The sequence below is a fragment of the Genypterus blacodes genome, unplaced genomic scaffold (genome assembly GCF_046128005.1).
Source record: "Genypterus blacodes isolate CSIRO-AG114 ecotype Tasmania unplaced genomic scaffold, CSIRO-AGI_Gbla_v1 ptg000067l_1, whole genome shotgun sequence".
Taxonomy (NCBI): Eukaryota; Metazoa; Chordata; class Actinopteri; order Ophidiiformes; family Ophidiidae; genus Genypterus; species Genypterus blacodes.
Window position 1 is genome coordinate 7577187 of NW_027466879.1, and position 27156 is coordinate 7604342.

The 27156-nt window shown below is 44.1% G+C and overlaps 2 protein-coding genes across 4 annotated transcripts in view; both read right to left on the reverse strand.

The window, feature by feature from the left end:
• Positions 1 to 1942: 1942 nt before the first annotated feature.
• Positions 1943 to 18936, reverse strand: gramd2aa (GRAM domain containing 2Aa). 2 transcript variants are annotated; one of them, XM_076156329.1, is made up of 12 exons: positions 18737 to 18936; positions 15442 to 15546; positions 10660 to 10717; positions 9497 to 9569; positions 8074 to 8177; positions 7470 to 7568; positions 6632 to 6703; positions 6442 to 6498; positions 5364 to 5535; positions 4172 to 4265; positions 3067 to 3171; positions 1943 to 2982 (listed from the first exon to the last, which is right to left on the reverse strand). In XM_076156329.1, exons 2-12 carry the CDS (start codon positions 15534 to 15536, stop codon positions 2979 to 2981), a joined length of 933 nt encoding a protein of 310 aa, XP_076012444.1. In that variant the 5' UTR covers positions 15537 to 15546; positions 18737 to 18936; the 3' UTR covers positions 1943 to 2978. The 2 variants fall into 2 exon arrangements, with proteins under 2 accessions (XP_076012444.1, XP_076012445.1); XM_076156330.1 differs by lacking the exon at positions 18737 to 18936 and having other exon boundaries at positions 15442 to 15705.
• Positions 18937 to 23191: 4255 nt separating this feature from the next.
• The window catches only part of znf609b (zinc finger protein 609b), a 57081-nt gene continuing 53116 nt past the window's right edge, over positions 23192 to 27156 (reverse strand). Inside the window, exons 6-9 of one of the 2 annotated variants that reach the window (XM_076155650.1) lie at positions 26771 to 27140; positions 26018 to 26386; positions 25646 to 25724; positions 23192 to 25026 (exon numbers count right to left, since the gene is read on the reverse strand). In XM_076155650.1, coding sequence (XP_076011765.1) covers positions 25651 to 25724; positions 26018 to 26386; positions 26771 to 27140 — 813 coding nt within the window. In that variant the 3' untranslated portion in view covers positions 23192 to 25026; positions 25646 to 25650. The remainder of the gene's footprint in view (positions 25027 to 25645; positions 25725 to 26017; positions 26387 to 26770; positions 27141 to 27156) is intronic. The other variant, XM_076155651.1, reaches the window with a different exon arrangement.

Consider the following 27156-nt stretch of genomic DNA (forward strand, 5'->3'; position numbering starts at 1 on the left):
AAGCCTTAATATCCCTTAATTTTTCTTCTTATCATTTTATACATTTGGGAGCCTCTCTCAACTGTAACACTGCTGGACGCACACATTCAATGCACTGCTGAGGTTATGTGTTCTCGGAAAGCGTCTGATCCCTTTACTGTGTGTTTGAGGTAAGAGTGTTACTGTAATGTAATAACAGTTGTACAGAGTTACATTCTCCCTCACTCCACCGAGGTCAATGGTCAGGCGGAGAACATTCCAGCACAGACAATATGGCTCCCTGGAGGTATGGACAAGGCTGCAGCTTGCCTGGCCATCTGCTTTGACCTGCTGCTGCTCTGCCCACACACACACACACACACACACACAAGATAACAGCAGCATTACTTGTACGCCTACATTAAGACTCCACATCCTCCACAGATCGATGTAGGACTTGCATTTTCAATTAGCTGCACATGTGAAGGATGTTTGTGCTCCATTGTTTCATGTTTCGAAACAAGCCCTTTGTGAGTTTCCTTAAGGCAGCAGGCTGACGGTTTGGGCGCCTGTATGACTCTTATGCCTGTGTAGCTCACATTGCAATCCTGATAATCTGGTTCTTTTATTCATTCTCACCTTGTTTGGTTACTTACAAACATGGCCAGTAAAATAGATATTTCAACAATTTTTAAGATATGTATCAACCATATAATTTGCATTATTATCAGCGTTAATAACATAATAAGCATATTTAATAAGCAGTTTGGTCCTCAGCCTGTCTGCAGTGTTTAGGTGATAATAACCTCTCTTCCATTTCAACCAGGTGTCCTTCACTCTGGCTCCGCCCCATTCAGCCCCGGGAATCTATAATGCCACCTGTCAATCACCTGTTGTCATGGTATCCAGGTGGCTCGTCTCTCTGAGGTGAGGGATGAGGCTGAACACACTGCAGTAATTTATCAAGCTGATTTGCAGGGGAGACATAATATGCTCAGTTTACCTTTGACTTCATGGTTAGTCATTATTTGATTGAACATACACATGATATGTTTTATTGTCATTAGTATTTGGCTTGTTTTAATGATGATTTTAATGTCCCATCACCCATGTCAGTTCAGATGTTGGTATAGGAGGCATGAGGGTAACTTGTGTTTGTTGGTTTCCCAGTTCATCCAATGCGGAGACACAATCCAGCGACAAACGGCAGTGATAATTCACACTGTATCCATAGAAACAACGCAGTAAGAATTGACGCAAAGTCACGTACCGCTTCAGAAGCTGTGTCGGGTCCCGTCCACTTCCACCGCACCGCAGCAGTGAATGACTTCATGCAGCGCCGTGCATACCGTAAATCGACACTTGGTTTCCTTGAAAGAGTGAGTTTCTGTTGACAATTATTGCGGCTGTATTGCAGGATGTTTAAAAACAACGTCGCGAGGGGCTAAACACACATCGATCCACAAAAGGCAGTTCCACTTCATTAAGTTCCGTTTGTAATTTGTTTTTCTACAGAGGCCTTACGAAAATACGTTTTCGCTGCGTTTGCATTGCGTTGCGTTTACGGTCCACAGAAAGTACCCATCCTCGGCTTACCGCCCCTCTGAGTCAAATCAGCGTGCAGGTGAACACTTTATAAACAATCACCCAATAGCGCTCCAATCCCGGTGACACACCCATCACCTCCAGGAACAACAATCAATCGGCAATAATCAAACATAAGTTACCCTCATAGCTCCTATTGGTTTTATATATAGTAGTTGTCTATTTACACATCAGATCAACTTGTTAACTAGTTAGTGCGCTTTGTGACCACTAGATGTCAGTATAGTTTCAACCAATCCTGACAGAATAAAATTAATACTGTCAAATAATAACTGTATCAAATGAAATCTATTCACATGTCCTCTCTGTTATATATATTGTTAGTTGCACACGTGATAATGGATCATTCACATGCTGTAAAGAAAAACTGTACTTCATATTGTGTTCCAGATTTATGGTTTTATTACAGTTTTCCACAATTTCCTTTGAGGCTGCATCATAAACATCTCTCTGCTCTGGAGTGCAGTGTTAAACGTCTCTAATTTGTTCATATATATTAAGATGTCTTTCTTACTTACTTATTACTTAGATATACCTCACCATCACACTCACACATACACACACACAATATATTAAAATCGACATTCCATCTCTTTTACTACAAACTCCAGTGTGTCAATTTTAGATTTCTTCATTTGAAATGCACACAAGGAAAAACACCTGAAACATTCCTTTGACGCAGCAGATTAATATGACTAAAACATAAAAATATACATGTTATCATAAAATATACATAACTCCTATTCAAGAAATATCTCCTTCACATTATAGTTAACATACACACACCCACGGTGTAATCATGCCATTATATCACAGTTCAATGCCAGGTGACTTCATTCAGTATGTGATTATAACATTATCTTCCAAAAATACCTTCAAATGAAAACTGGACATCTGTTATTAAGCAGCAATTACATCTAGACATCGGAAACATACAGGAATTGTGACATAATGGACATATTTTCAAAAGTGCATTGAAGTTTCCTACTGAGTCTGCAACCCTGTAACTTTACCAAAACGCTTTTCAAAAGTACAGTTTGGTTTGGTTTGGTTTGGTGACGTCAGGACGAATAATGACTGCTGGTCACAACACAACACGAGACTGACGTGGATAAATCCACAGATAAAAACATCAGGTTCCACTGGAATCTACTAATAATGGACAGATGTCATTTACTGTGCATTGCATTGTCCTGTTGTTAAAGGTGAAATTAAAGGGACAGGCCATTGTACACAATCATAACTTTTGTGTATACAGAAATAAATAAAGTCTGTTTGCATAGTGGAGGAAAGTCCCTGTGATGCCTGGGAGCAGGTTGGTGCTGCTTCCTCACACGCCGATCCAGGATCTGTGCATCATCGACTGAGCAGGGAAAAACGAAACAGCCATGACAGTCCACAGCAGGAAGCAGTGGTTACCTGCACCAGATGAGGACAGAGAAAGGTCAGAGGCTTTACAACCACAGAACGGAGTCCTCCTCTCAGGATAATGCCGGGGTTTACCTCTCTCGTAAAGGCAGAGTTGGATTACTGAGGAAGGACAGCTGCTGCTCCAGACTGCACACACGGAACGCCAAGTAGCACGACGACAGGATGAGCAGAACAATACTGAAAACACATACCACATGTAAATGAATGTAAATTTCATGTAATTTATGAGTTAATAATTCAATTCTGAGATAATCACGACAATCAACCAGGGAACGATGAGAGGGAAAGCTGCAATACCTCTTAGTGAACACTGGGAGGCAACGTCTGACTTATTATCAGGCTTCACTGGACTACACTGACTCTGTGCTCACTCAGTATGTTGTGCATTCGTACTCGTATCGTGCACTGCATTTAGAGAAAACACCAGATGAATAACTACACATGTACAATCTAATGCAAAGCCCTGTGATAAACTATGTGGAGCTTATAGTGTCCACTTGCTGTTTTGTTTTGTCAAATCTGTGTTATTGCAGTATATTGCCCACATGAGTGGTTCTCAAGCTGGGATTCATGGAGCACCAGTGGTCATTGTTGTGTCCCCTAGTGGTAAACAATTAAAATCTATTGAATTCAGGGGTTTTGAGCTTAGTTGACAACAGCTGCATTAAATCACAGCTATTGTGTTTCTGTGTTTTGGTTACACAGTGGCTCATAAGCTGGAAAACAAATTGGTTTCTTCTCTTTACTATTTGTAAGGCAGGTCAGAGGTCAGGGACAATGAGACAGCACTTCATATGGATTCAATAACCTGGTCAAGGACATGTCAGCATGGATGTGTCCTTGAAGTCTTATTGAGTGACTTAGTGATTACGACTACACACTGCAGCGCTCAGGGCCTCTGAGTCACAGCAGTGTGAGGCAAAGTCAGTAAATCTGAGCTGACGCACCTTGATCATCGGATCAAATGAAAGGCAACTTGTCTGCAGTAAAACACAAATGAACCACTGCTCTACCTGCCCTGATCCCCTGTACTCAGACCGATTAAACAACTTATACCTCCATGTTGCGTGACAGCTTTGAGGAGGTGAGGGGGTGAGGGGGTGAGAGGGTGAGAGGGTGAGAGGGTGAGGAGGTGAGCAGGCAGTTTGTGTTTCTTACTGTCCCCCTTCATACTCACAGCAGGGTGAAGAACTTCAGCAGCTGGTACTCCATCTGGCCCAGCTCTGCTGCTGGCTCTGATAACAGGCCTCTCTCTGTCTGCAGAGCTCGCTCTGTAACACACACACGCACACATGCGCACACACATTTGAAAATAGGTTTGGTAGCCAGGAGAGCTCCTTTAGTTGGAGTCATTGTGATAATAACTTTAACATTAAGACTATAGCATTCACATATTGGATGCCTGCTGTTTGAAACTGATACAAGTATTTGTGTTTTGCAACAAAAGTAGGAATGTAGGAAAAACTGCAGTTTTTACAGCTTTTCTCCATTTTAGACCTAAGGGGGACTGAATAAGGAACCATCTCCTGTCACAGCTTGGGTCTTAATCAGTATTTGTGTATCATATTGAATCATACACTCCTCTTCATATTATCTCTCTAATCTTTTCTCAAACAGGTTTGTGCATAAGTGTCTGCCCACCTGATAAACAAGCAGCTGGGATTCAATCTGCATGGCCTAACAGTGTTTAAACCCATGTGGCATGTAGTCGGTGGCGCCCTCTAGCGTTGTGTTATTGTTATTTGTTTACTTTTCCATGACTGATGCTCAACTCAGAATACCAACACTCACACTTTGTAAGAACTCAGCTCAGCTCAGTGTGTGTTACTAACTAGAGGAGCAGAGAGATGATTCACTGTCTGCTTTGTGTACCGGAACATCGCCAGCTTGGCTCTAGCTTTACTGTGTGTCCAGTCACATTCCATATTTCCCTCCTGGCACAATGAGACCCGACTATTTTCCCTTCTCCTTCCACCATCTGCCCATCTTCCATGTTAGCTGGATTAACTCCATTTTCAGGTCAAAAAGTTACATAATGCTGCTTTAACAGAGAAGAGGATTAACACACAGGTGTGTTTAGAGATGATCCTAACCCTCAGGCTGAGTGCATGTTCATCTGCCCACAGCTTTACAATCCACAACACCATTTAGTCTCCATTTGAAGATTAATGTTATGTTATGTAATATATTTATACGCACACAAGAGTGCACAATACATGAATATCCTGAAACAGTGACGTGAATCCCTCTCATAACAGTATATCACAGTCCAAAGCTAATCAGTCATAACAACAAAGCGAAAGCCAGTAAAGCGTTAGACTTTGTATTCAGCTATGACAGCAGTACTAATGGCTGAACAGGTTGCTCACCTTCCAGAGGTTGTTCTGATTTGAAGGACATGTCTCCTGTGTCCAGGCTGCTGGTGGAGTTTCCCAGCAGGTCTGGAAGGGAAGAGGACACCACCGAGGGTTTCCTCCTCCACTTTAACACTGACGGGTATTCATCAACCACCGGGAACTCATCTGTGGTGGGGAACCCGTCCTGTTGCAGAGAGGAGGGCGGACAAATCAATAGCTATAAGGCTTTTTCTGATCAAAACTGACCTGGAATTGATCAAAAGACAGATGTCATAGAGGTCTCCTGGTGAAATAATTTTAAACTAGCTGTTAAATCAATATAATATATCATCAATCACAGGGGTTTCCTCAAAGCTGGTACAGGAGAGGCAAAGGAAATGTGGGGATAAAGAGGAGATGTGATCGCTTTAGACCAAGGCCCCTGGCAGGTTACATAATAAGCATCCCAGTCCACTGAGCTACCAGTCTAAAGCTTACATAAGGATAATAATAACAACACAAATTACAATTGCCTTCAATCATTCTTTTGGAATCTATTATGCAATGATTTCATGTAAAAAGAAAAATCATATTGACCCTGTTCATGTTGCAGCACCACTATGCACACAGAGTGAAAACATGTTAAATTTTTACAGTATTCACTCATTAAGGGAAGACACTAAACGCATAATTAAGTGTGTTTCAATTTCAGCCAGAATCATATATTGCTGCCTCCTTTTACCTTGATTATGTTCAGTTTCAGGTATTTTCAAGAGTGAGCATGTAAACAGGGATGAATTAGGTTTTAGTATAAAGTTATTAAGTAGTGGAGCTGCTCTGATAGCACAGCGGAGGATCATTGAGTGAGGCTGCAGCAGCTATAGCCCTGATCTATTGATCCTGTCTGCCTGAGGAACTAAATCAGCCTGAAGGTCAGAGGGGGCTGGAAGTGAACGATGTTAAGAGGCCTCTAGGTCAACATGGGAGACAAATTGGAAATGTTTAAGCTCATTTAATGGCTGTGTATAGCCAGATCCCTCGCTTTGATCCTCACAATTTCATTCATTTACATCAAGGAATAAGAGACAAGCTGTCCCTGCTCTTCACTGACCAGTGATAAGGTCGGCTCCTCCATGAACTGCTTCAAGCTCAGACTCTTCCCATTGACCTGAAGAGGAAAAGGAAATGAACTCTTACACTGACTTACACACACACACACACACACACACACACACACACACACACACACACACACACACACACACAGGCCTGTGCTGACGATGTAGTGTGTTTGCTCTGACCTGTAAGTGTGTGCAGATTCTGCGGAGGATGTCATACACACTGTCTCTCGATAGCAGCGATACAAACACATACTGAGGGAATAGAAGAAAGACGAATCCACGTTAACACTGGGAGGATCAAGTTTCTCTTAGAATTTCAGAGTAAAAGCACAAAACAAATAAAGAAAGCCGTGTTTTCAGTTAGCCTCAGCTCAGTCCCTCTCAACTGTGCCCTACTGAGCTCCATTCATTTTGAGGAGGAGCTTCTGAAGCAACACTAGTTTGTTTTGTAGCTTTGCCCTAGTTTCATGGTTTCACCTCATTATTGGTCTGCAGTGTGTTGCATTGGTGTCAATTGGTGTCAATGTCAGTAACCAAGGTAACACAATGGAGTATAGATGATTTAACAGACCAGTGATTCTTAAACCTCACCAACAAGCCACAAACTGGAACTGTTGGTCGGTTTTAAACAAAAATTCACGCTTTCAATTCTTTTGACTGTCTAGCAGAAATGTGGCGGGTCAACTGGCAGTCAATCGTACCACAAATTGAGATCGAGTGATGGAACGAGACGGCACTGGTTTTGATGATGATCAGACAGATGTGACCTCACAAAGGCAACACAGAGAAATTCTTCCTTTTTTTTGTTGAATGGAAAGCTGCAATAACTAACCCTCGCAGCAACAGAAAGAGAGTTTATATAAGTCCTCCTCTTCCCTCCTGAGCTGCAGAGCTCCACTCTGCTTCTATCTATAGCGCGGTGTTGTTTTTCCATCACACCTGAGCTGGAAAATATAGACTTGCAGCACTAATCAGCATAAGCGGTCTGTTTCCCAGCAGCTGTGGTGGAGGTGTTTACCTTCTGCCCGGTGTCTGTGGTGATAGCCAGGCCATTGGGCACTAGGCCGGCTGTTTTGTGCTTCTTCACCAGCCTGACAGAAATGACAGGGATAGCCACCTAGAGAGGAAAAGAGAAACAGGAAGTGTAGGAGTTTAGTAGGTCAGGCCTGGTGGAGCGAAGAGGCACAGAAATGGAGAGACGGGGTTAAATTTAACAGAGAAAAAGCCTCAGGAGAAGAAAATCAACCTACTGGAAAAGAAAAGCATCTTGTTTCAGTCAGAATGTGAGGAATGTAGGTTGAATAAGAAGCTTATTGTCACTCAAAAGTCAGGAGAGGTTGAGTTTCAGGAGGAGAAGGGAAAGGAGCAACACACAACATCAGAGAAAATAAATGTATAATGGCAGGCAGTGTACCTGCTGCTGCTACACAACTCCACAGAGCAGACAGAGTCATCGCCTGTGGAAGTCTGAGGAGTTTTAGCCCTGAAAGTCTGGCTCAGGGCCTGATTGACTTTCAGTCAAACAGCTTGTCAGGTCGTGTCAATCAGCATGTCACATTGTGTTAAACTGTTCAACTCTCTGACAGTCATTTTGTTTTGACTGTCTTGTCTCTCTGTTCTACCTTGATGTCCTTGCCAAAGAGGTTGGCATAGAAACACAGCCAGTGTCTGGAGATGTAGAGGCGGCCTTGTAGAAGGATGTCTCTGAGAAGAGCGCAGGAGTACACTGAGGACAGGAGAGACACACACATTATTTACAAACCTGCACCCTGCAGCACTTTGACAATAGTTAATACATCAAGAACTGTTTCATTTTAAATGGGACATACTGGACAGATGTTCTAGTCAGGAACACTAGAAATGAATTAATAGTAAAAAAGGAACCCACATTTATGCTCTTCTGCCCTCATATATCCTGTGCACACTGAGTGAAAACTGTCTGGCTGGATCTTTAAGACCCCCCCTCCCCCCTGGGATAACCTAGCAGTCATGACGTCGCCGATTTTGACCAAACTCTCGCCTACTTTCCTGGTGCGTGTGTCTAACCAGGTACATCCTGTAAATCCACCTGTTCAGTGATTTAAACATGTTACGGAGGTAAAGCACAAAGCTTTCATGGCATTCAGGACCTGTGTGTTTGTCTGGCAGGAGGCATTTCAGTGGGAGTAACATATTACACTACGGAAATGTGGGCAAACAACACAGAGCACAACATGTCCCCCGAACAGATAAGCTGCTGCTGCTGTGCCCGAGGAGCAGATCATCCTGAGACCAGACAGAGAAGGTGTTCCTGAGCCTGAGCAGATGGGAACGCTGCGGTCAAAGCCGGACACAGTACCAGGAATGTCACACTACAGAATACGTTTAAATAAGATACGGATACACAAATACAGATATGAAACCTGATGCAGCTGATAACTGTGAGACCTGATCAGAGGCCAATATCAACCTCCTCTAATATTGAGTCCAACCATGTTTACATACAAGAAGGAGACAAACTATTTCAAAATACCTTTCAGTAAAAAGCAAAGCTGGACTAGCATCACCTGAAAGTACCAACGTTCAAATCAAAATGAACACTATAAGCTCCATAAAGGTCAGACTGTATACAGACCTGACCTCCATAAAGGCTCCATAAAGGTCAGACTGTATACAGACCTGACCTCCATAAAGGCTCCATAAAGGTCAGACTGTATACAGACCTGAACACTAAACATACAAATACTTTAAATCTAAGCCCCTTCATTTACATTAAAGAAGTTGCCTTAAAATTGCCTGTTTTGAAGCATTGAACAGAGCAAATACATTGATTTCAAAAGCTTCTTATCATCCAGTTAAGAGGATTTTAAGTGGTACAAACTTGACTCAATGACGCCTTAATGGCAAATTCAGTTTGAGCAGATATTTAGTTGTTATTTAAGAGGTGAAGTTCTTTTTCAGATCATTGTGTTTCCTTTTTTTAAATTTCATTCAACAGCAGCAGAAACACAATACATCACATTTGAGCTTTTCACAGAGTTGTCCTTGTGGTTAGAGGTACAGTACCTTTCATGAGGATCTCCTCCTTGGGGACACACTGGAAGAGTTTGTGGTACTGCGAGTTGTACTTGCTGACAGTCTGTGCAGAGGGACAGGGCAGAGTCATGAGCAGCTCCTTGGCTGAGCGGCCTGCATGCACAGCACTGCCGCCGCCGCCGCCGCCAGCCACCCCGGCACCAGCGGCGCCTCCGCTCACTGCAGACGCCACCCGCTCCCTCAGAGGACGCGAGCTCTGCACCAGGCTCAGCACGTTGGCGCCGTACACACACACACACTCACGCACATCCAAGGCCTGGAGCATGCTGCTGCAAGACACACACTGATGCCCTATCCATGGTCAGACAGAGGACTGCCTCTGTGAAACTAACTCTACTCTACTCTACACACACACTCACACACAGACAGACACACACACGCACACACCATTACGGATAAACTGCACCAACGCCTCAGTTTACAGCCACTGAGATCTTTCTTAGAAAGTAGAAAGAGGCTTCTCTCTCTCAGCCTCAAGTGCTCCTCCTGTGTCTCTGAGTGCAATCCTGTGCACCCTGAATCCTGAATCCCACCCCCCACCTTCCAACCCCCCTCTCTTGCCTTCACCCAAAGTCCTTTTTCTCCCTCTCGCCCTCACTTCTCAAAATAATTGCACATTTCTCTCTCGCTCTCTCTCTGAGTACATAACAGGCCTCATTCATTCCCTGCTCTCCCCTCTCACAGCTCAAACTCAATCCAAACTGTTTCCCCCTCTTCCCTCCTCTCCTCGATCTCTTTCCTCTTCCTTTCCTCATATCTGCTGTGCTTGCTGTTGTCTGGGTGTTGAGGATCCCTTGTCCGCCTCCCCTGTTTTTGTCTTTCTAATAATAGCCTGTGCATGCTGGAGCAGACCCTGTCCCTAAGAACATGGCACTTACAGTCCTAATGGAACATTAGGTTGGAGAGGTGCAAAGAGCTTCATCAGCTGTTTAGCACTTTGGATTAAACTCCTTCACACAGATTTTCTTCTAATAATCTTAACATGAGCAAACAGCTGGTAAGCAAACATCGTGGATGAAAGCACATTAGATCTTTAACCTGAGTTGCCACTCAAATTGAACCTACAGTATAGAACATGAAGGTGGCTGACTGAGCTCAATCACACACACAACCGTTGTAATGCCATGACTCACCGAGCCACGGTAACATTTCTTCACGTCTTCATAAGACAAGTCTTCAATCAAGTGAAACCTGAAACAAAGGAAAGCACAGTAAATAACAGTACGGTATATTACAGCTGAATGACAATGATGATGTAATGCAAACAAGATCATGCATCCACCTGAGACATTACATTACATTACGATCATTTGGCAGACGCTTTTATCCAAAGCCACTTACATTACATTACCACCCTTCGCAGAGGGGGGAGCAATTGAGGGTTCAGTGCCTTGCTCAGGGGCACCTCGGCAGGGGCTCGAACCAGCGACCCTCCGGTTCCAAAGCGGAAGCACTACCCACTGAGCCACTGCCTCTTTCCAGGGGCGAGAAGCTGAATTTTCAGAAGCCGATGTAGATGAAATCATACAGGCACTAAGAGGCTTAAAGCTTCAGTTTGCAACTTTATATGTGTAAAATATATTGCGGTCGCTGCACTGCAGTTTCTCTAAGACTTGACAGCTGAGGGAGCGACGCCCCCTGTGGTGAATGTTGGTATTCTTTGGTCTCAAAAGATTTTCACTCAAATTAGAATCCAGCAGTAGGGGGCGCTACAGAGACATGCTATGTTATGATACAGTACTCTATTCATGGCTTCCAGCGATGATGTAATAAGGTTTGTAAGAAATGTATTTTTAAAAAGTGACATTCCGTAGTTCTACATTACCTTGCTGACATCTGCAATAAGGCTAAAAAAAGCAGGTTAGACGACAGAAAGGGAGTGGAGGTTGACAGACAGATGCTGCCTGCTGTGAGTGTGTGTGAGAGAGAGAGCGAGATAAGAGAGAGAGAGCGAGCAAGCAGGAATAGAGTGTTGTTTATAGCAGAGCAGTATAGATGTCACAGGAGCAGTGCTGCCTTCTCTGCTGAGGCACTAAAGACACTTAAAGACATTCATTACTTTCACTCTACATGATTAATGATCATATATCACCTTCAGAACAGAACAGAACACTGTGTGCTGCCTTTTGGCCTCTCAGCCTCACTGCCAACGAGCAAAGAGTCCCTGCTGCCACAGTAAACAGGGACATGAATCTGAATGTATGGAGAGCTCTAACTGCCTTCCTATATTAAATTTAAATAGAGATAAGAGACCTTTTACAGCACAACCAGAGAGAAACAATACAAGCAAAGGACACAAAGACTATGAGTTGTACAAACTGAACAAACTGGGACGGTGCTGCTCATTATGTAGGCTTCACCCTCTCTGCTAGTCATGACTCCTGCCTTTAACCTAATTCACCTTCACCTGATTCGGCCCCTAAGACCCTTTACCTCCTCTTAGACAGGAAACAGGCTTTAGCTGCAAACCACGGAGTGTCGAGCGGTCAGGGAGAGGACTGCTATTGTTGGCAGAATTGTGTCGAGCTCAAAGAGGATTATGTGTTCAACGGAATCTGAGGCGGTAAATCAACCCTCATCTGGCGGCCGTGTCTGTTCTCTCTCCTCCAAGAATGTGAGAGTGTTTTATTTGTTTGTGTTGTTTTCCAGGGATGAATAAAGGCCGGAAAATGCTATGCTATTGTATTCAAAGAGATCTGGAATCTATTTGATCACAGGCGACGATTGTACTCTACTGTATATAATCTGTGTTAATGAATGAACATGAAACAAAGGCAACGCTGGTGGCTAAAAAGAAGATGCACAGATAACGCTGAATTATCCGCAGCATTGCTCCTCCACATTGCTTTTGTTTGCTCAGTGCTCGGACACACAGCAGGTTTATATCCTTTACAAGTGTGCAACTTTGCCACCAGATCATTATCTTACACAGCTTTTCCTTGATGAACATTCTCAGACTGCTGAAGAGACACTGTGCTGCCTTGTGACCGTGTTATGAACAATAGGGCCGTGTCTGCTCGTTGCCTATAAATAGGCTCCGCAGGGGCTCTGTGCTCCCAGGTGGAGAGAAAAGAGAGATTATTAAAAACACAGGCGGCTCTGTGGGGACAAAACTGCTCTCTAGTCTTCTCTCTTGCCCTCCGTCAGTCTCTCTAACACACAATCCAGGTCTTAATCAATAGCGCTTCAGCATCTAGGTGAGTGCTGCTCCAGGCTGCTGTAGCTTTCAGAGGTACGGATCGCAATAACACCACATGTGATTGACATGTCTATTGGAAACAAAGTTAGAATCCGGCTAATTAATGGATTCATTAGTGATTAATGTGTCAATTTTTTACTTAATCTTTTCATTGATTCATTGTTTGAGCTGTGTAATGTAAACAAATAATACTACAGTGATAAAAAAAAAAGAAAAACAAACAGCAAATCCTCACATTAGAGAAGCAGGAAGCAGCAATTGTTTGGCATTTTGACAGCTGCAGGTCCCAGAAAAGAGGAAACTGTCCTGTCCACGACCAGCGTGTGTGCTTGTGTGTCTGGGTGTGTCTGGGTGTGTCTGTGTGTGTGTGTGTGTGTGTGTGTGGCTGTGAAGCTGAAATGTCAAGCTAATTATAAAGAATCCTAAATGGAATCCTAAATTAGACACTGAACATCTCCCACTGGTGGCCTGTTTAACAGTGAACTCTCAGTCAATAATGTAGCTGCAAGCACAGAAAATGGGCCCACGAGTGCTCAGATAGATGGATGGACTGTGTGTGTGTGTGTTTGCCTGTGTGTGTGTATGTGTTCATTTACCTTCAAGGGAAAAGATGAGAGCCCTGAATGAATTACAGAGGCGTTTCAAATTGTCTCCCGAGTCTCATATGAAAGGATTCAGCAGATAGATTCTCACCTTTTTATCTGCAGCAAAGGTTGGAGTTCTCATTGGAATAGAACTTTTTTAGGAGGGCACACGTCTCAAAGTGATAATTCATGTTACTACTATTACTATTCATATACAGCCAACCGCCCAGAGAGCCACTGACTGTGACTCAGCCTGCATTTGAAACTGCTAAAGTGAACAAGGACGTGTTGTTCAGCCTCAAGAAAACCAAACCTGGACCATCAAATCTCAGCAATATGGAGCAAGACAAGTATAAACAAGTACAGGGAATGCATGGAGAATGTGACCAGAACTTTGTTTGTGAGCAAATGGTAGGAAACAGAGAGATCAATATTGTGTAAAGACAAATTTATTGTATGTGTCATCGGTGTGTGGCTTTAAGGGCGGAAGCTGAGGTGACTCCATGAAAGGCTAAATTTAACCGCGGTTTCTTCATCGGCAGCTCGTCCTTGTTTACACAATAAGAGGTTTCACAATGTCAATGTTCAAACAACCAGTAAGCAGTATGATGGTGCTCTGACCAACAAACGGGTCCAATAGGCTTTGAAACATCAACCTGTTTATGTTTACTCCTTATTATAGCGCTACTTACTGGCAAAATTGTTACTGCCATTGAATTCACAAGCAGGGGCAATTTTGACTAAAGGACAATTTACGGTCAAGCTGCTTTACGCTGCCGTCTGTGTGGACCTGAAAGTGGCAGCTACACATGGAAGAGACAACGGGAGGCGACGCAAATGTGTGCAGGCAGTGACAGCAAAGTGACAGTGAAGCAGCCATGGTTGGTCGGCTGTTTCTTCACTCGGTTGCTCTCTGAAAAACCTATAATTGCTTGTAGGTGTGAATGGATTTATCCGTGTGAGTGTGTGTGAGTGTGTGTGTGTGTGTGTGTGTTTGTGTGTGTGTGACAGCCCTGCCCAAATTGTTGTATAAACCAATTGTGTGGTTAGCAGCTATTGTCCTTGTCCACTTCTCTTCTCTTCTTTGCAGATCACTTAAGACTTATGGAATATACAGAATATATAATAATGACCAAAAGCAGTAATCTAGTAATCTATCTATAAAAGTGAGCAGTTTAAGAATTTGCTCTGTAACCTTTGCAGGGGCCTAGACCCCATTGATCACACTAGGAGACTTTGGCTCAGTCTCACTGCAACTCCCACCTATTTCATGCAAATGTTGTCAGGGAGCCGTGGAAACAACGTCACTTCAATATTTTCCTTTTATTTTATTTTATTATTAATTAGGCAAGAGCAAAAACTCCTCCTCCGTTTCCCTTGGCACGGTGCCAGTCACAAGGTTATGTACATTGGCTGTGAAAGTTGTCGGCTATCCACAGAGATTACAACCGTGCATGAGAGGAACACGGCTGTGAGAGTGTGTGTGCAGGTGCTGGGATGGGTTAACACACAACGCCTGGGCTGATCGCTCACATATTTCTGGGTGAATCACATAATGCTGCGGGTTTAACTCAGATATGTGTGTGATCAAGTGACCGGGTTCCTCCCATGAACTGAAACCACTGAGACACACACACTGCGACACACACTGTGACATACACTGTGACACACACTGTGCCGCTGAGTTAAATCCCATCTCAGAACAGGCTCCCCGGGATTAGCCCTCTTATATAACATGTGCACACACTTTTTCCTACTGCCAGTCTATAACACACACCTACACACACACATTAAAGGAAACCTACCTTACCTAACCTAACTTATAAACCTTTACGAATGACACAGTTTAGATATTCCAGTCTCTATGTGCTTGTACCTGTGTGTGTGTGTGTGTGTGTGTGTGTGTGTGTGTTGGGCCATTATAGGACATTAAATACAGCTGAAATAAAAGCTCACATTAAGTGCTGTAATAAAAACAATAATAAAATAAATCCTCCGGCTGTAACCCATGACTGTGCACAGGATACAGACGGTGTGTGTGCTTGTGTGTGTGCTGTATAGGGAAAGCAAGACTAGAGAGTGTGTGTGTGTGTGTGTGTGTGTGTGCATGATGTGTGGGTTGTGAGCCTTGCCTGAAGTGGCCGTGTGTGTCATCGTCCTTGTGGGGCTCCAGGTCGTGTGTTGAGAGCAGGCCTGTTTCCTCACTCTGCTCCTGCTGCTCAGTCATGCTTCTGCCCCTGAACACACAAACACAGACATACGCACAGCGCCGGGTCAACAGCAGGCGGCTCTCCACGGGACCTTCATGTTCATCTACATGTATCAAATGAGTGTTTCGTGAAGACAGATTGGGCTTCAAAGACAAAGAGCTCTTTCCAGTAATGTTTATCGCCCAAACAAGTGGACTCTGGCTTCAGAATCAACACGGCCGTGATGACGCAACATGCACAGCCTGATTCTGCTTGTTTACAACGCATCGATGTAATAATCTTCCGTTATGCAAAGCCGTCCCGCTACGCTCGCACAAATGGGGCCGGTGTCTGCTCTGGCTCAGCTGTCTGCGGGAACACAACACTTCAGAGGTTACACAGATGGCTGACCTGATGTGTGCAGCACTCAGCTACATCTTACACAAACATTTGGTAATGCAGCCCCGAGAAAATAAGAGCGCCGGTAGAAAACCGTACAATGTGAAAACGCAGCCTAGATTCAACACAATGTCCTCTGACTCACACACACACAGGTTAGGAACTGAACTGTGACAGGCCCGTGGAGAGATACAGTATTTGGGTTAGAGTTTGATAGGTAAAGGTTTGCTGTGGTTAAGGTTAGGATGCTGCACCGTCTGGCTCAGGTAGCTGTCAAGCTGTCGGAGGCTCGTTTGTCCAAACAGGTGGCAGCAAATGTCTTGGAAAAGAAGCAATGACACACCAGGTGCAAGCTAACGCAGATGGGTGAACTTGATCATTAGCGCAAAGTCAACAGAACAGCTTTTACATATGACTTGGCTTTGTTATCACTCAATATCAGCATTGGGAAATATGATACTTGATGCTGCTGCTGCTTTATTCTACACATTTATAAATTGAACTTTCCCTCTCTCTCTCTCTCTCACACACACCTGCTCCATGTCATATTTTCCTCTGTGAGCGAGGACGTCGTCACCACCTGCTCTGCTATAATTACAGGTGTTGATGGATCTGTGCTCCTGCATGCAGCTTCCTAGGACTTATCTCTCTAATTGGCCAGATGCGTCACGTCGGCCCCTGACCTTTTTAAATAACACAAGCTTCCTGGTCTGAGAGGTTACATGTGTTTGTGATGTGTGACAGCAGAGGGTTGAATGAAAAGTGAAGGGCCGGTTGTACTAGATAAGGTTTGTTTGGGGTCTTTCAGCCTGTGGTTAATGTTTGGGTAGGGATCAATGTTCCCAGACTGCGGGCCTAAGGGCGAGAGCAAGCCTGGCTGTGGTGTCGCAGCTCAATGGAAAACACTGTTTAAAGGGGAAGCTTGCAGTCGTGCTCCACTGCAGTTTGAAAGGAAACTGGTTGCAGTGAATTGTAAGAAGACTCCACTGGTCGCACTTAAAACCTTCTAAAAGAAAATGATCTGCATTTCAATTGCCCTACCCTCATTAGCACACAGTAGGTTGCCTGTGGGCTGTTGCAGAAAACCGTTGAACCGTAGCACAGAGAATGTAAACAGAAATTGTTACAGTTGAAGTTATGAGGGAATTTCCTTGTATAGCTGCTTAAGTTCCTTCGGTCAATATTTTGAGGGCCACAATATGATCAATGTCAATATGATCCTATGGAGACAAATCAGGTTGTTTTAACATCACAGAGCTTTTAGCAGCATGCTAAAGTGGTTTCCCATCGTATCAATACTACTGCACTGTATTTCCATTACTGCTCAACATTTAAACAAGCATATAATACGTTTTCAGATTGATTTCCTGCCCTCGGGGAAGTTGTTGGTTTCCACTGCAGCATGAAAATCGGCTTGCAGAAACAAGTTTTGCTGGTGATGCTATACATCGAGTTACCTAATTTGTTTCAAACCAGTCCTGTTCTAATGCAGTTAGTGTGGATCATTCTACCAGAAGGAATATACAAAGATGTTCCAGAGCTGAAGATAAATACTTTTTAATTCAAGAAACAACTTATTTCTGGGCTGCCTCTTGTTGACAGTACGTGGCTCACACTCCATGCCAACCTCTCCTCCTTCTTGTATTGTTCTCAGGAGACAGACATTGTGTGCTGTCACAAGACATCGTCCAATTGAATAAGCTATAATCTTGTTAAGGTGGTGAGCCACTGGGACTGCTGTTAAGCCATTGAACTCTTCCTTTCAATTGTAACTGTGCTTTCTGCCAATGGCTTGCTCAGCAAACAAATTAAAGGCTGTATGAGCTCCTGTCAGGACTGATGTGTTTACTCTAGGTGTAAGATTTACATGGGCTGGTTAGTGGGTTTGCTTGTATTACTGAAGAGAGTAAAAGCTATCACGACTTCAAAGCATACTATGGAAGAACAGACAAGTAAAACTCAAACAATCCGGAACCCAAGCTAAAAAAGGCAACAGCTCTCTGCAGTTAATTATGCACCTTATGTAAATACGTGTAAAGACTTTTCTCCTTTTCCCCAGTCGGCGTGTCATTTCTCATTATTGTTGTGCCTGACAGCTGCGCTCGTGCGAGTGATACTTCACAGCTCAGAGTTAATGAACCTGTGACAGAGATCCAGCCTTTGTACTGTGAGATAGTTTATCTACACTGATCTAGACCTCCTGAAATAACCACCCCTGTGTGCAAACTCCTCAAAATAGCCCTTTAATGACACAAGTGTGTTTGGGGCCCTCCACAAGGCTCCAAGTGCTCTTGTCAAAGGCTGTGGAACTTCTTGAGATAAGATAATTGTAAATACTCACATAAAATCACTGTATACTGTGATTCAAAGAGGATGTAGTGAACCTTGTAGTTAGAAAACAAAGTAACTAAAGCCATAAACACAGGACTACAAAGGAAAATTATAATTAATACTTTATGACAAACAAACTGAACTTGTTGCTGTCTCTTTCCTGCTACATTACAGCTTAGAAACACCCAAAAAAGCTTATTTGATATTTTATGTTCCAGTGACGTCCCACACAGACTGCTGCGTTTGAGTAACAGCAGTGTTATTCACCATGAAAAACAATGTCCTGTCAAAATAAAAGGGATACAAACAAACTCGGAAGTGAGGTAATGTATTTACGAAATAAAAGCAGATATTAATATTAATCCACACTAACTGGATGATACAAATATCCCATATCCCATATTAATAGGAAAAGTAAATAAGTTAGAAATTAAATGATTTGTTTTGAAACCCAAACCGGAAGTCGCCCTCCCTGTCGCTAGCTTTCCGCCTGAGCGAGCTGTCGTACCTGTAGCGGGACTTTCTCACGCTGTTCTCCTCTCTCCCGCTCCGCCAAAGGCTTCAGCTTTACGTTGCATTTGTTGGGAAAATCATTTTGTGTCGTTCGTCCACAGATAGAGGCGGCGGCACGACTGAGCGACGCTAAAACAGGAGCGCCGTGTGGAGACTGAGCAGCCGGAGCTCCTCGCAGTGCGGCGGTGGGTTGAGCTTCACCTACAGCCCAGAGCAGCCCAGAGCAACCCAGAGCGGCTGTTTACTCACCAGGGATTACACCAGGATTTACACCCACACCCACACCCACACACACACACACACACACACACACACACACACACACACACACACACACACACAGCGCACTGCAAGCAGCCTGTGATTACGTCTGCAGGCGCGTTTGCACGTTCAAGAGGACAACCACCAGAAAATAAATATAAATAAATGATATCTACGTTGTGTAATAAATATATGTTACTTTAAATTATTATCTATAAAATAATATTTACAAGACTCAATGTATAATGGCAACATTTTGCTATATCTGAATAAAAACAAACGATCAATATATGCTGTATTATTCTGTTCTGTTTATTTTGTAGTATAGGCACTGCATGTTAAACCTCAGGCTTAGTCTCCAGTTTGGGGGGGGGGATTTGTGTTCCTCAGGCCAGTTGAAGATAGAATGAATGAGAAAGTATGGAAATAAGCAAATACTGAGTGTCTTGGAATTAAGAGATATGGTGGGAAAGAAATGTGAAGTATGTTATGAAAGATGCTAGGAAAGAAACAGAAACAATGGAGGAAAGAGGGATGCAGTAAGGAGAGGAGTGGGCAGGGGAGGAAGGAGAGAAGAAAAGAAAGAAATAGGACAACAATGAAAGAAAGATTCAGTCTTATTAGCTCATCACGTGTTGAGGGTTTTACCTTCAAAAACCAAGTGGCTTTTAATCAAGGCCAGGACTTCACAACTAAATTTAACTAATTAATCTGGGCTCCATTTACTTGCTGGCGTGTTCCAATAGGTTGAATGGTAACTTCAGAAGCAATGAATCAGGTCAGCCTTGACGTCATAGAAAGGTAGCCAATCAAACTACTAATGACTTCAAATGTCTAGAAGATACGGAAGAAATAACACGATAAGCGATATGGCAGCCATGTTAAAAACTGTAGTTTCACTGTTCATTGTTATAGACACCAAATATAAAGCCACTCTGACCCCCGTGCACACCAGAGCATCCAGACCCCAAACCAGCTGACTGAGTTCATATGTACATTCAAAAATACTTGAAAGTACATACATTATGTTTAAAAGTGAATGAGCCCATGTCTCATTCATGATGCGGCTACATGAGGGAAACCTTCCTGATATTTAGCCGCACACGTATTTGCACAGCCTCCATCCCTCAGTTGGCTGAGCCTGTCTCTCTCCACATTTGTGCATTATGCAATAGCGTTCAGTTCAGGCTTGGAATGAGTCAGTGTCATTCAAAAAGGTAAAAATGTCCGATGTGGTGCTCAGTGTGTGCAGCATGTGTGTTGTTGACTGACCTGGCTCTGCTGGCTGCTATCCTCTGACTGCAGTTACCATGAGAGTGGCAGTAGTGTGGGAGTTGGCAGTAGCTGTCTTGGCCTGAGGCCTCGTCAGCAGGCAGGGCCTTAGAGCTGGCTGCGTAGATAGTGCATCCCATGAACAACCCCTGGAAGTCGCCCTCAGTGTCCTACAGCAAGAGGAGACGAGTCTTCCTCTAGGTGTGCGTTTACTCAGTGCTCTATTTTGTCCTGATGCCAGCCAGCTGCTCTGTGGAAAAGCCAGTGGCTCAGCAAATTGCTGACTTAACTCCTCCTTCCCCTTTCCTCCTCCCTCCTCCCTCTCCCAAACTGACAGCATAGAGGATAATCAGATTTCCTATTTACACTCAACAAAATCACCCCTAGCATCATCATTCCCTTTCAGCGAGGTTGCATTATGTTAATGCCCTCAGAGTGACGTCAGGTCAGCAGTATTACAGGACAGTTTCATAAATAACAACAGCTTGGTAGAAGTGAATGCCACATGTGGGGTTTGTGTTGGGTCCCTGGGTGAGATGTCCTCTCTTTGTTTTTTTTGTTTGTGCTCTTTGTTTCTCTCCTCTCTCCTTCTCTTTACCACAGCATATGATGTCATGTATTTTGCATGGCATCAAAATACATTTAAAATACATCAACATGCCATTTACCCTATGACATCATTGCATCAACATCAATGATGCCATCCTGGACTCACTACTGTGCCATGTTCTCACTTTCAATCTACTTGTACCTCTTATTGCCTATTTTACCTCAGGGTCTACATATAAAGTTGAACAACATTAGTAATAATAATACTACAACCTTCTTTCTTTCTCTCTCTCTCCCTCTCTCTCTCTTTCTGTATGAAAAAGTGATCTCCAAAATATCCTATAATTGTATGCGCAATGTCATGTAAAATGTTTGCTTCAATAAAAACAAATAGTAAAAAAACAAACAAGTTAATGCCACAGCTGGAACAGAAAATATCAATGGTTTAAAAATACGTTTGTTGATCTGTGCAGTACAGAGCGAGCATCTGAAAAATGAAGTGAAAAAAGCCTACAGAGCAGCACAGCCTGGCCCTTTAGAGACACTGCTCTCCGGTGGCCACACGCCACAGCACAGTTTGCATAGATAGCATGTAAACTCAATTCATTTCCATAGCAGGGCAGCGTAGACGAACACTGTGACCAACAAACCGTATTCTGGATATTTTTACCCTCCGCAGCTTGGACACATCAGAGAACAGTAAACAGCTCCCAGGGCAGATTGTCTCATAAAAAGATTTATTTTTTTCCAGCCCAAATTTACAAAGGCAAGTTACAGAGTATTGTATAAAAAGAACCATGGTAATGTACACTTTACACAAACTCCTGAAGGGGAAAGGAGGAGAGAGAAGATCTCTGAATTTCTCACACAGAAAGAAAATGAAGACATTGTAAACATCCTTGCAAGTACCAGTGCTGGTACTTTGAGGGAGGGGAGGGGATGGGGGGATGGGGGGGGGCTGTGTGACAGTAGGTGGGACAGGAAGAACAAACAAGCATGTGTCTGTGTTTTCACAGAAGAATGTTCAACTAGGCACCAATTGAGACAACTGCTGGCCAATAAATATACTCTTCACCATGAAACAAATACAGTCCTGCAAAATACAAGAGCCAAGCACTTTTCCAATAAGTTGATAGCAAACATTACTTTTCTGGGTTTTCATACACTTTAGTATATATGATTTTCACTGGGTTTTGCTTACTACTGAGATAACATTACTACTCTCAGAGAGAGGGAGAACAAATGCACTTGTCACAACCATTGTCTGATAAAAACTATATGTATGCATTCTGCTGGTACTAAAACCCATCCACTTTAATGACAACATCACAGCTGCCTAGATTACCCTCACAGATTAAGTACAAGTCAAACACCACCACATTCAACTTATTCATGTCAGCCATTCTTCTTTAAAAATGCAAAAAAGTCAAACATATACCATTCTATGAATTTCGTGGGATGAGAATCTGGCAACTTATTCACTTGGAATGTCCCGAAACCTCAGAAATCAAGAGCTGTAGTTTCGTACTCGTTTGATAGTAATCTGCTGGATAACCTGTTTGTATATTGAATGAGAAAATAGGGAAAGTTTAAGTCGTAATGGAACCGAATGCAATGGAAGAATGGAAGAAGTGTGCATGTGACTGAAAGACAAAATGGTTATTACCTCAGTTGCACTGCGGCGCATTAGAGGAGTGCCAAGACCTTTCACAGCACCACAATGTGGAAAAGAATAACAACGGCCTGTCCCGAGACGATTTCTCATCTGAAATGAAGTTGCACCGCGACAGCACTTCCAGCTCGGAGCAGAATATGTGCTTATGCAGAGAAGTACTCTAGAATCAATGCAGATGCAATAAGGATAGAATTCCACCTACTAGCCCCTGAGGTTTGAAGTAATAAAAGGTCATTTAAATCCAAGACAGTCCCCCAGCTGGAAATGTACCAGCCGCTCTTTGTGTGTCGATGATATTAGACAGGTTAACACGTTTAGGTTTAATCTTGATTTGAGGCTGGCTGCCCATGCCCGTATGTGGGGTGGAGAGGGTTCTTGGGTTGCAGTCATCCCGTCTTCAGAGTTGCCCTACCTACAGCATGAACAATGTCAGAGATCAGGAACAAAAGCTACATTGTTGGGAAAATGCAGGCCGACGTTCAACCGAAGCTAAAATGATGCTGCCTGAGTTAGTCACATGTCTAAGAATAAGATACCCTCAATGTTTAATAGGACTATGTGTATTTTTGCTCACTAGTAGCTGTGTAACCATAGTGTTAGTGTTAGCATTAGTCTTATGCTGGTGAGCCGATGCTGCAGGCCAGGATGAAGATCAGGGATGATGTCTGCAGACCGAGAATCCCGTGCTGCCGTACAGACACAGAGTTAGATCAAGATACACCTGAAACCTGATAAACTGAACACGAGCGCTGGATGTTGGATCAGAGTCGCTGCACCAGTGTGTGTGTGTGCGAGCTTCAAAAGCAAAAACTAGAGCAATGCTCAGGTCTCAAGTTCCCATTTTACCCACGAGGCCTCTCCTCCAGTCTCGTCACTGGGCTCTTTCTAGACGAATCCGTTCTCTCCCTGTGAGTGCTGGGTGTTTGTTCTGCAGTAGTAACAGTTGAAAGGTTTTTAGGGTCGTTCCTTTTTGCTTGTTTTCAAGTGCCGGTGCCTGTGACCTCACAGCACAGGCACCAGGAAGAGAAGGGAAAAAGAAAGGAAGATGTCGCAGGGGTGTCATCCTGTGAAGTGATCCAACGCTGGTAAGCTGATAAACACCGGTAAGAAAGGACACACACACACACAACTGCCTCGAAGTGAGGGTGTCACGGTAAAGCCACACTTGCAAGCGATGCACTACGCAAACTATTTCATTACAAGATGAACAATCGGCACCTATTCAAGCTTGTGAGGGGGGAAAAAGTTGAGCTTGAGTCAATATAATGCTGAATTCACAACAAGACAACCAAAATGGGGGAAGGGAAGGGGGGCGTGGGGGCACAGTGAGGCATTTAGGGACCTGCCTGGATGGAGAGCAGGAACGTCAGCAGTGATCAGAGCCAAGTGTTAAGTCTGAGTCCTAGTTTACAACGGCATTGTCTTAAGAAATGTGTGCTGGGGATTAATATAAATATTTGCACACAAAAACAAAAGGTTATATTACAGTATGAGATCACTTTGTTCACTTTGGGTAAACAAAATGTAGAAGTTGACCATCGCTTGCTAATGTGGCTTCACTGTTTGAACGTGAGGACAGAAGTGAGGGGGGAAACGGCACACACACACGCTGCATTATTAGACGCTATCAGCGATGAACACAATGATATGGGAGGGGAGGAGGAGGGGGGAGGGAGGGGGGGGGGAAGTACTGAAGTCAACTAATACCGAGCAAAGAAAAACATGTAAGAAAAACAAAACATGAATAGTGTTTATTCTCAATTGAGGTGTATGCGGTCCCATCGCAAAAACATGATAACATCATCCCTGAAACACGAACTGAGGGGGTTCAAATGAGGATGGGTTTGAAAACAATGACGATGGAAAATGAAAAAACTTCAATCTCAGGCTCTCAAGTCTCTGAAGAAAGCAGCCGTTGCCATATTCCCTCTCCCCCACGAAATATAGCCGTACGTTTGTCAAGTTAAGGATATACTGTCGTGTCGTGGCGTTACGACGAGCCAAACACATAAGTTTCAATCATTTCATCATGGTTCACTTTGTAGTCAGTCTTTAATTTAGTTTGACACCCCGTTCCTTTCACCCGACTCTCCAAAAAAAAGTTCCCAGCCCGTTTCTTTCTGCGTGTGACAAAAACAAAAAAGCAGTCAAAAAAAAAAGAAGCTGTTCTGGCAGTCCATTAGTCTCTTTTTGACAGTGCAAAGACTAGATAATCAGCGGGTTGGTGTTTCCTCTGCCTAACCAGAGCAGAGTGATGGCTTTGAACCTGGGTTGTATCAGTCCTCTCACAAGTCCAAGGTTTGAGAATTGGGGTCATTTGCATGGAGGGTGGGGGGGCGGAGGGGAGGGCAGGTAAGGGGGGGGGGGGGGGGGGACCGACAATCTGCCAAGCCTTGGGGCAGAAACTAAAAATATAGATACAAACACCATTCAACTGATGTCTAAAGGGTAACACCCAGGAGATCTTCTTCTCATGTGAGCCAGTCACATGAATCTTTGCAGGGTTGAGGTGTGGCGGTCAGGTTTCCCTGCAAGAGAATACACAGAGGCAGGGGTGTTTATTACTGCTTTACTCACCAATCTACACAAACTTCAAAAAGCACCACATAATAAGTGTCTATCTAACTCTACCCTGAATTGAATCTGCACTTGTAATTCAACACAGACGCCACTAGATGTCACCGCAGGCTGCACTTTGCTTTGAGTCTTGGCGAGCCGTTTCAAAGTCTGCATTATCAACACCGATCCACTTGTCCTCAGAGGACCTGCTGAGGATCAGCAGAGGGGCTAAGTGCTGCACTGCATATTGTACAAGCTTGCAGCGAGTGAAGCAGGTCCTTTGTTTGGCCAAGCTTCACAGGCTGCTGCCTCTGCAACACCAGTGATACAAGGACAGGTAGGACAGGCTGTTCCCTTCACTTCAGACTAAATAAAACAGACAGAAACGTGTTTTGACAAAGCATCTACACCTGAACCCAATGTACATATGCCCACGTACATTTTAACTGGCACGGTCACTTTATATGGTTTAGATGTCTGCCATTCTTGATCTGTACTTTACATAGAGTTGTGTGTGTGTCCTGGCATCGGCAGGCTTCAGCAGGCTTGTTTTTCTATTGCCCGTCTCTCCAGCTAAGGGGGTCTTACCGTTCTCACCTCCGTGCTGGTGGGTAGAGGGAGGGGGCTGCTGCTTGTTGACTGGCAACAATAGCTGATGAGGAGAGACCTAAGGCAAGTTGGAGAATGGACGGCTATCAGTGAGACTTCCTATTTAGGTTCTGAATTTCTATTAGTAATGCTTCATCATCAGCTGTTAGGATTTGATATTGCACACCTAATTAAATTCAAAATGTAATGACTTTTTTTGCTGACCTCTTTTATTTAGATAACTGGCAGTGATCTACTTGGCGTGGTCAGTATGTGATGAATAATGCATGTATGTACTGTATGTATGTATGTATGATCAGTCTAACATTGAGTGTAGTGAGCAGAGGCCGGGGCACTGAGGAGGGGACTGACCTGTGGCGTAAGACAGGTCGTACTGGCCTGACAGCAGGGGGTATCCCAGGTGGTGGTGTGAGGGCATGATGCGCTGGGACGGGGAGGAGCGCGGCCGGTCCACGTCTCTCTCTCTTTCCCTTTCCCGGTCTCTGTCCCCGCCGGCGCCCCTCTCCTGCTCCCTCTCCCTGTCGTGGGGGGGCTTGTCACCGACCGTGGGGGATTTGCTCTTGTATTGGCTGGCGTGCTGATGCAGGATATCCAAGGCTTTGGAGTCCGACGCCGATTTGGTGACAGTAGGGCTAGCGCGAGATTTGTCACCGCCGTCCTCGGCGCCGGCTATTTTGCTGCCGTATGGAGAAAATGGATAGCCTCCAGGCAAGTAGGAGCCTACAGCAGAGTGATGAGGAGAATTGGAGGTTCAAAATCAGGTTAGAATGCAATGCAGAATAAAGTTACAGCCACAGCACCAAGATCAAGTTTTAATTTGGACTCAGAGTGACACGCAGGAGACAGGGCTGTTTCACCCAATGCACCTGGATGAATACACATTTTGTCTAGCCCAAGCATAATTCTGCTACATGGGATCACGTTAGTGCGGAAAATGAAAGGGCACACTATCAATATTGCAACATCGCTGCCCCAATTTAGAAAGTTCCAGTTTTTCTTAGGAAATTGGAAATTCGATAAAAAAAATTAAAGTACTGCTGTGGTTCATGTTGATTATGGTTGGGGAAGTCTTTTCACTCTATTCCAAGGACCTTCATGTCATACCTGGGTAGTTCTGCATCATGACTGAGGGCATGCCCCTGTATCCGGGGTGACTGGGGTCATAGCCTTGTCCATAGGGGTAGCCGTGCATGTAGGGCATGTAGCCCTGATGCTGTGCTAGTGGTGATGAGAACTGCATGTGGGCATTGGAACGAGAGTCTTTGCTCATGGCACGGTGATCCTCAGAGATCCTAGCGTCAGCACTTTCTTTGCCCTCTTCTTTTGGACCGCTCTGACTGTCCTTGGGCCTGAGTCGGTCATCCTTGATTTTCCGATCACGTTCCCGTTCTCTATCCCTTTCGTCTTTCCATCTGGGCTGCTGCTGCTGCTGCTGGTGCTCGTCTTCGGGCTGGGGCTTCTGGCTCTCAGGGTACTGGTGATGAAGAGAG

Excerpts from the sequence above, each read along its gene's own strand:
- gramd2aa (XM_076156329.1), bottom strand. The coding sequence starts at position 15,536 with ATGACTGAGCAGCAGGAGCAGAGTGAGGAAACAGGCCTGCTCTCAACA. Across the intron at positions 4,266-5,363 it reads ATCAGAACAACCTCTGGAAG|AGCGAGCTCTGCAGACAGAG; the intron begins GTGAGCAACCTG and ends TGTGTGTTACAG. Across the intron at positions 3,172-4,171 it reads CTGAAGTTCTTCACCCTGCT|TATTGTTCTGCTCATCCTGT; the intron begins GTGAGTATGAAG and ends ATGTGTTTTCAG.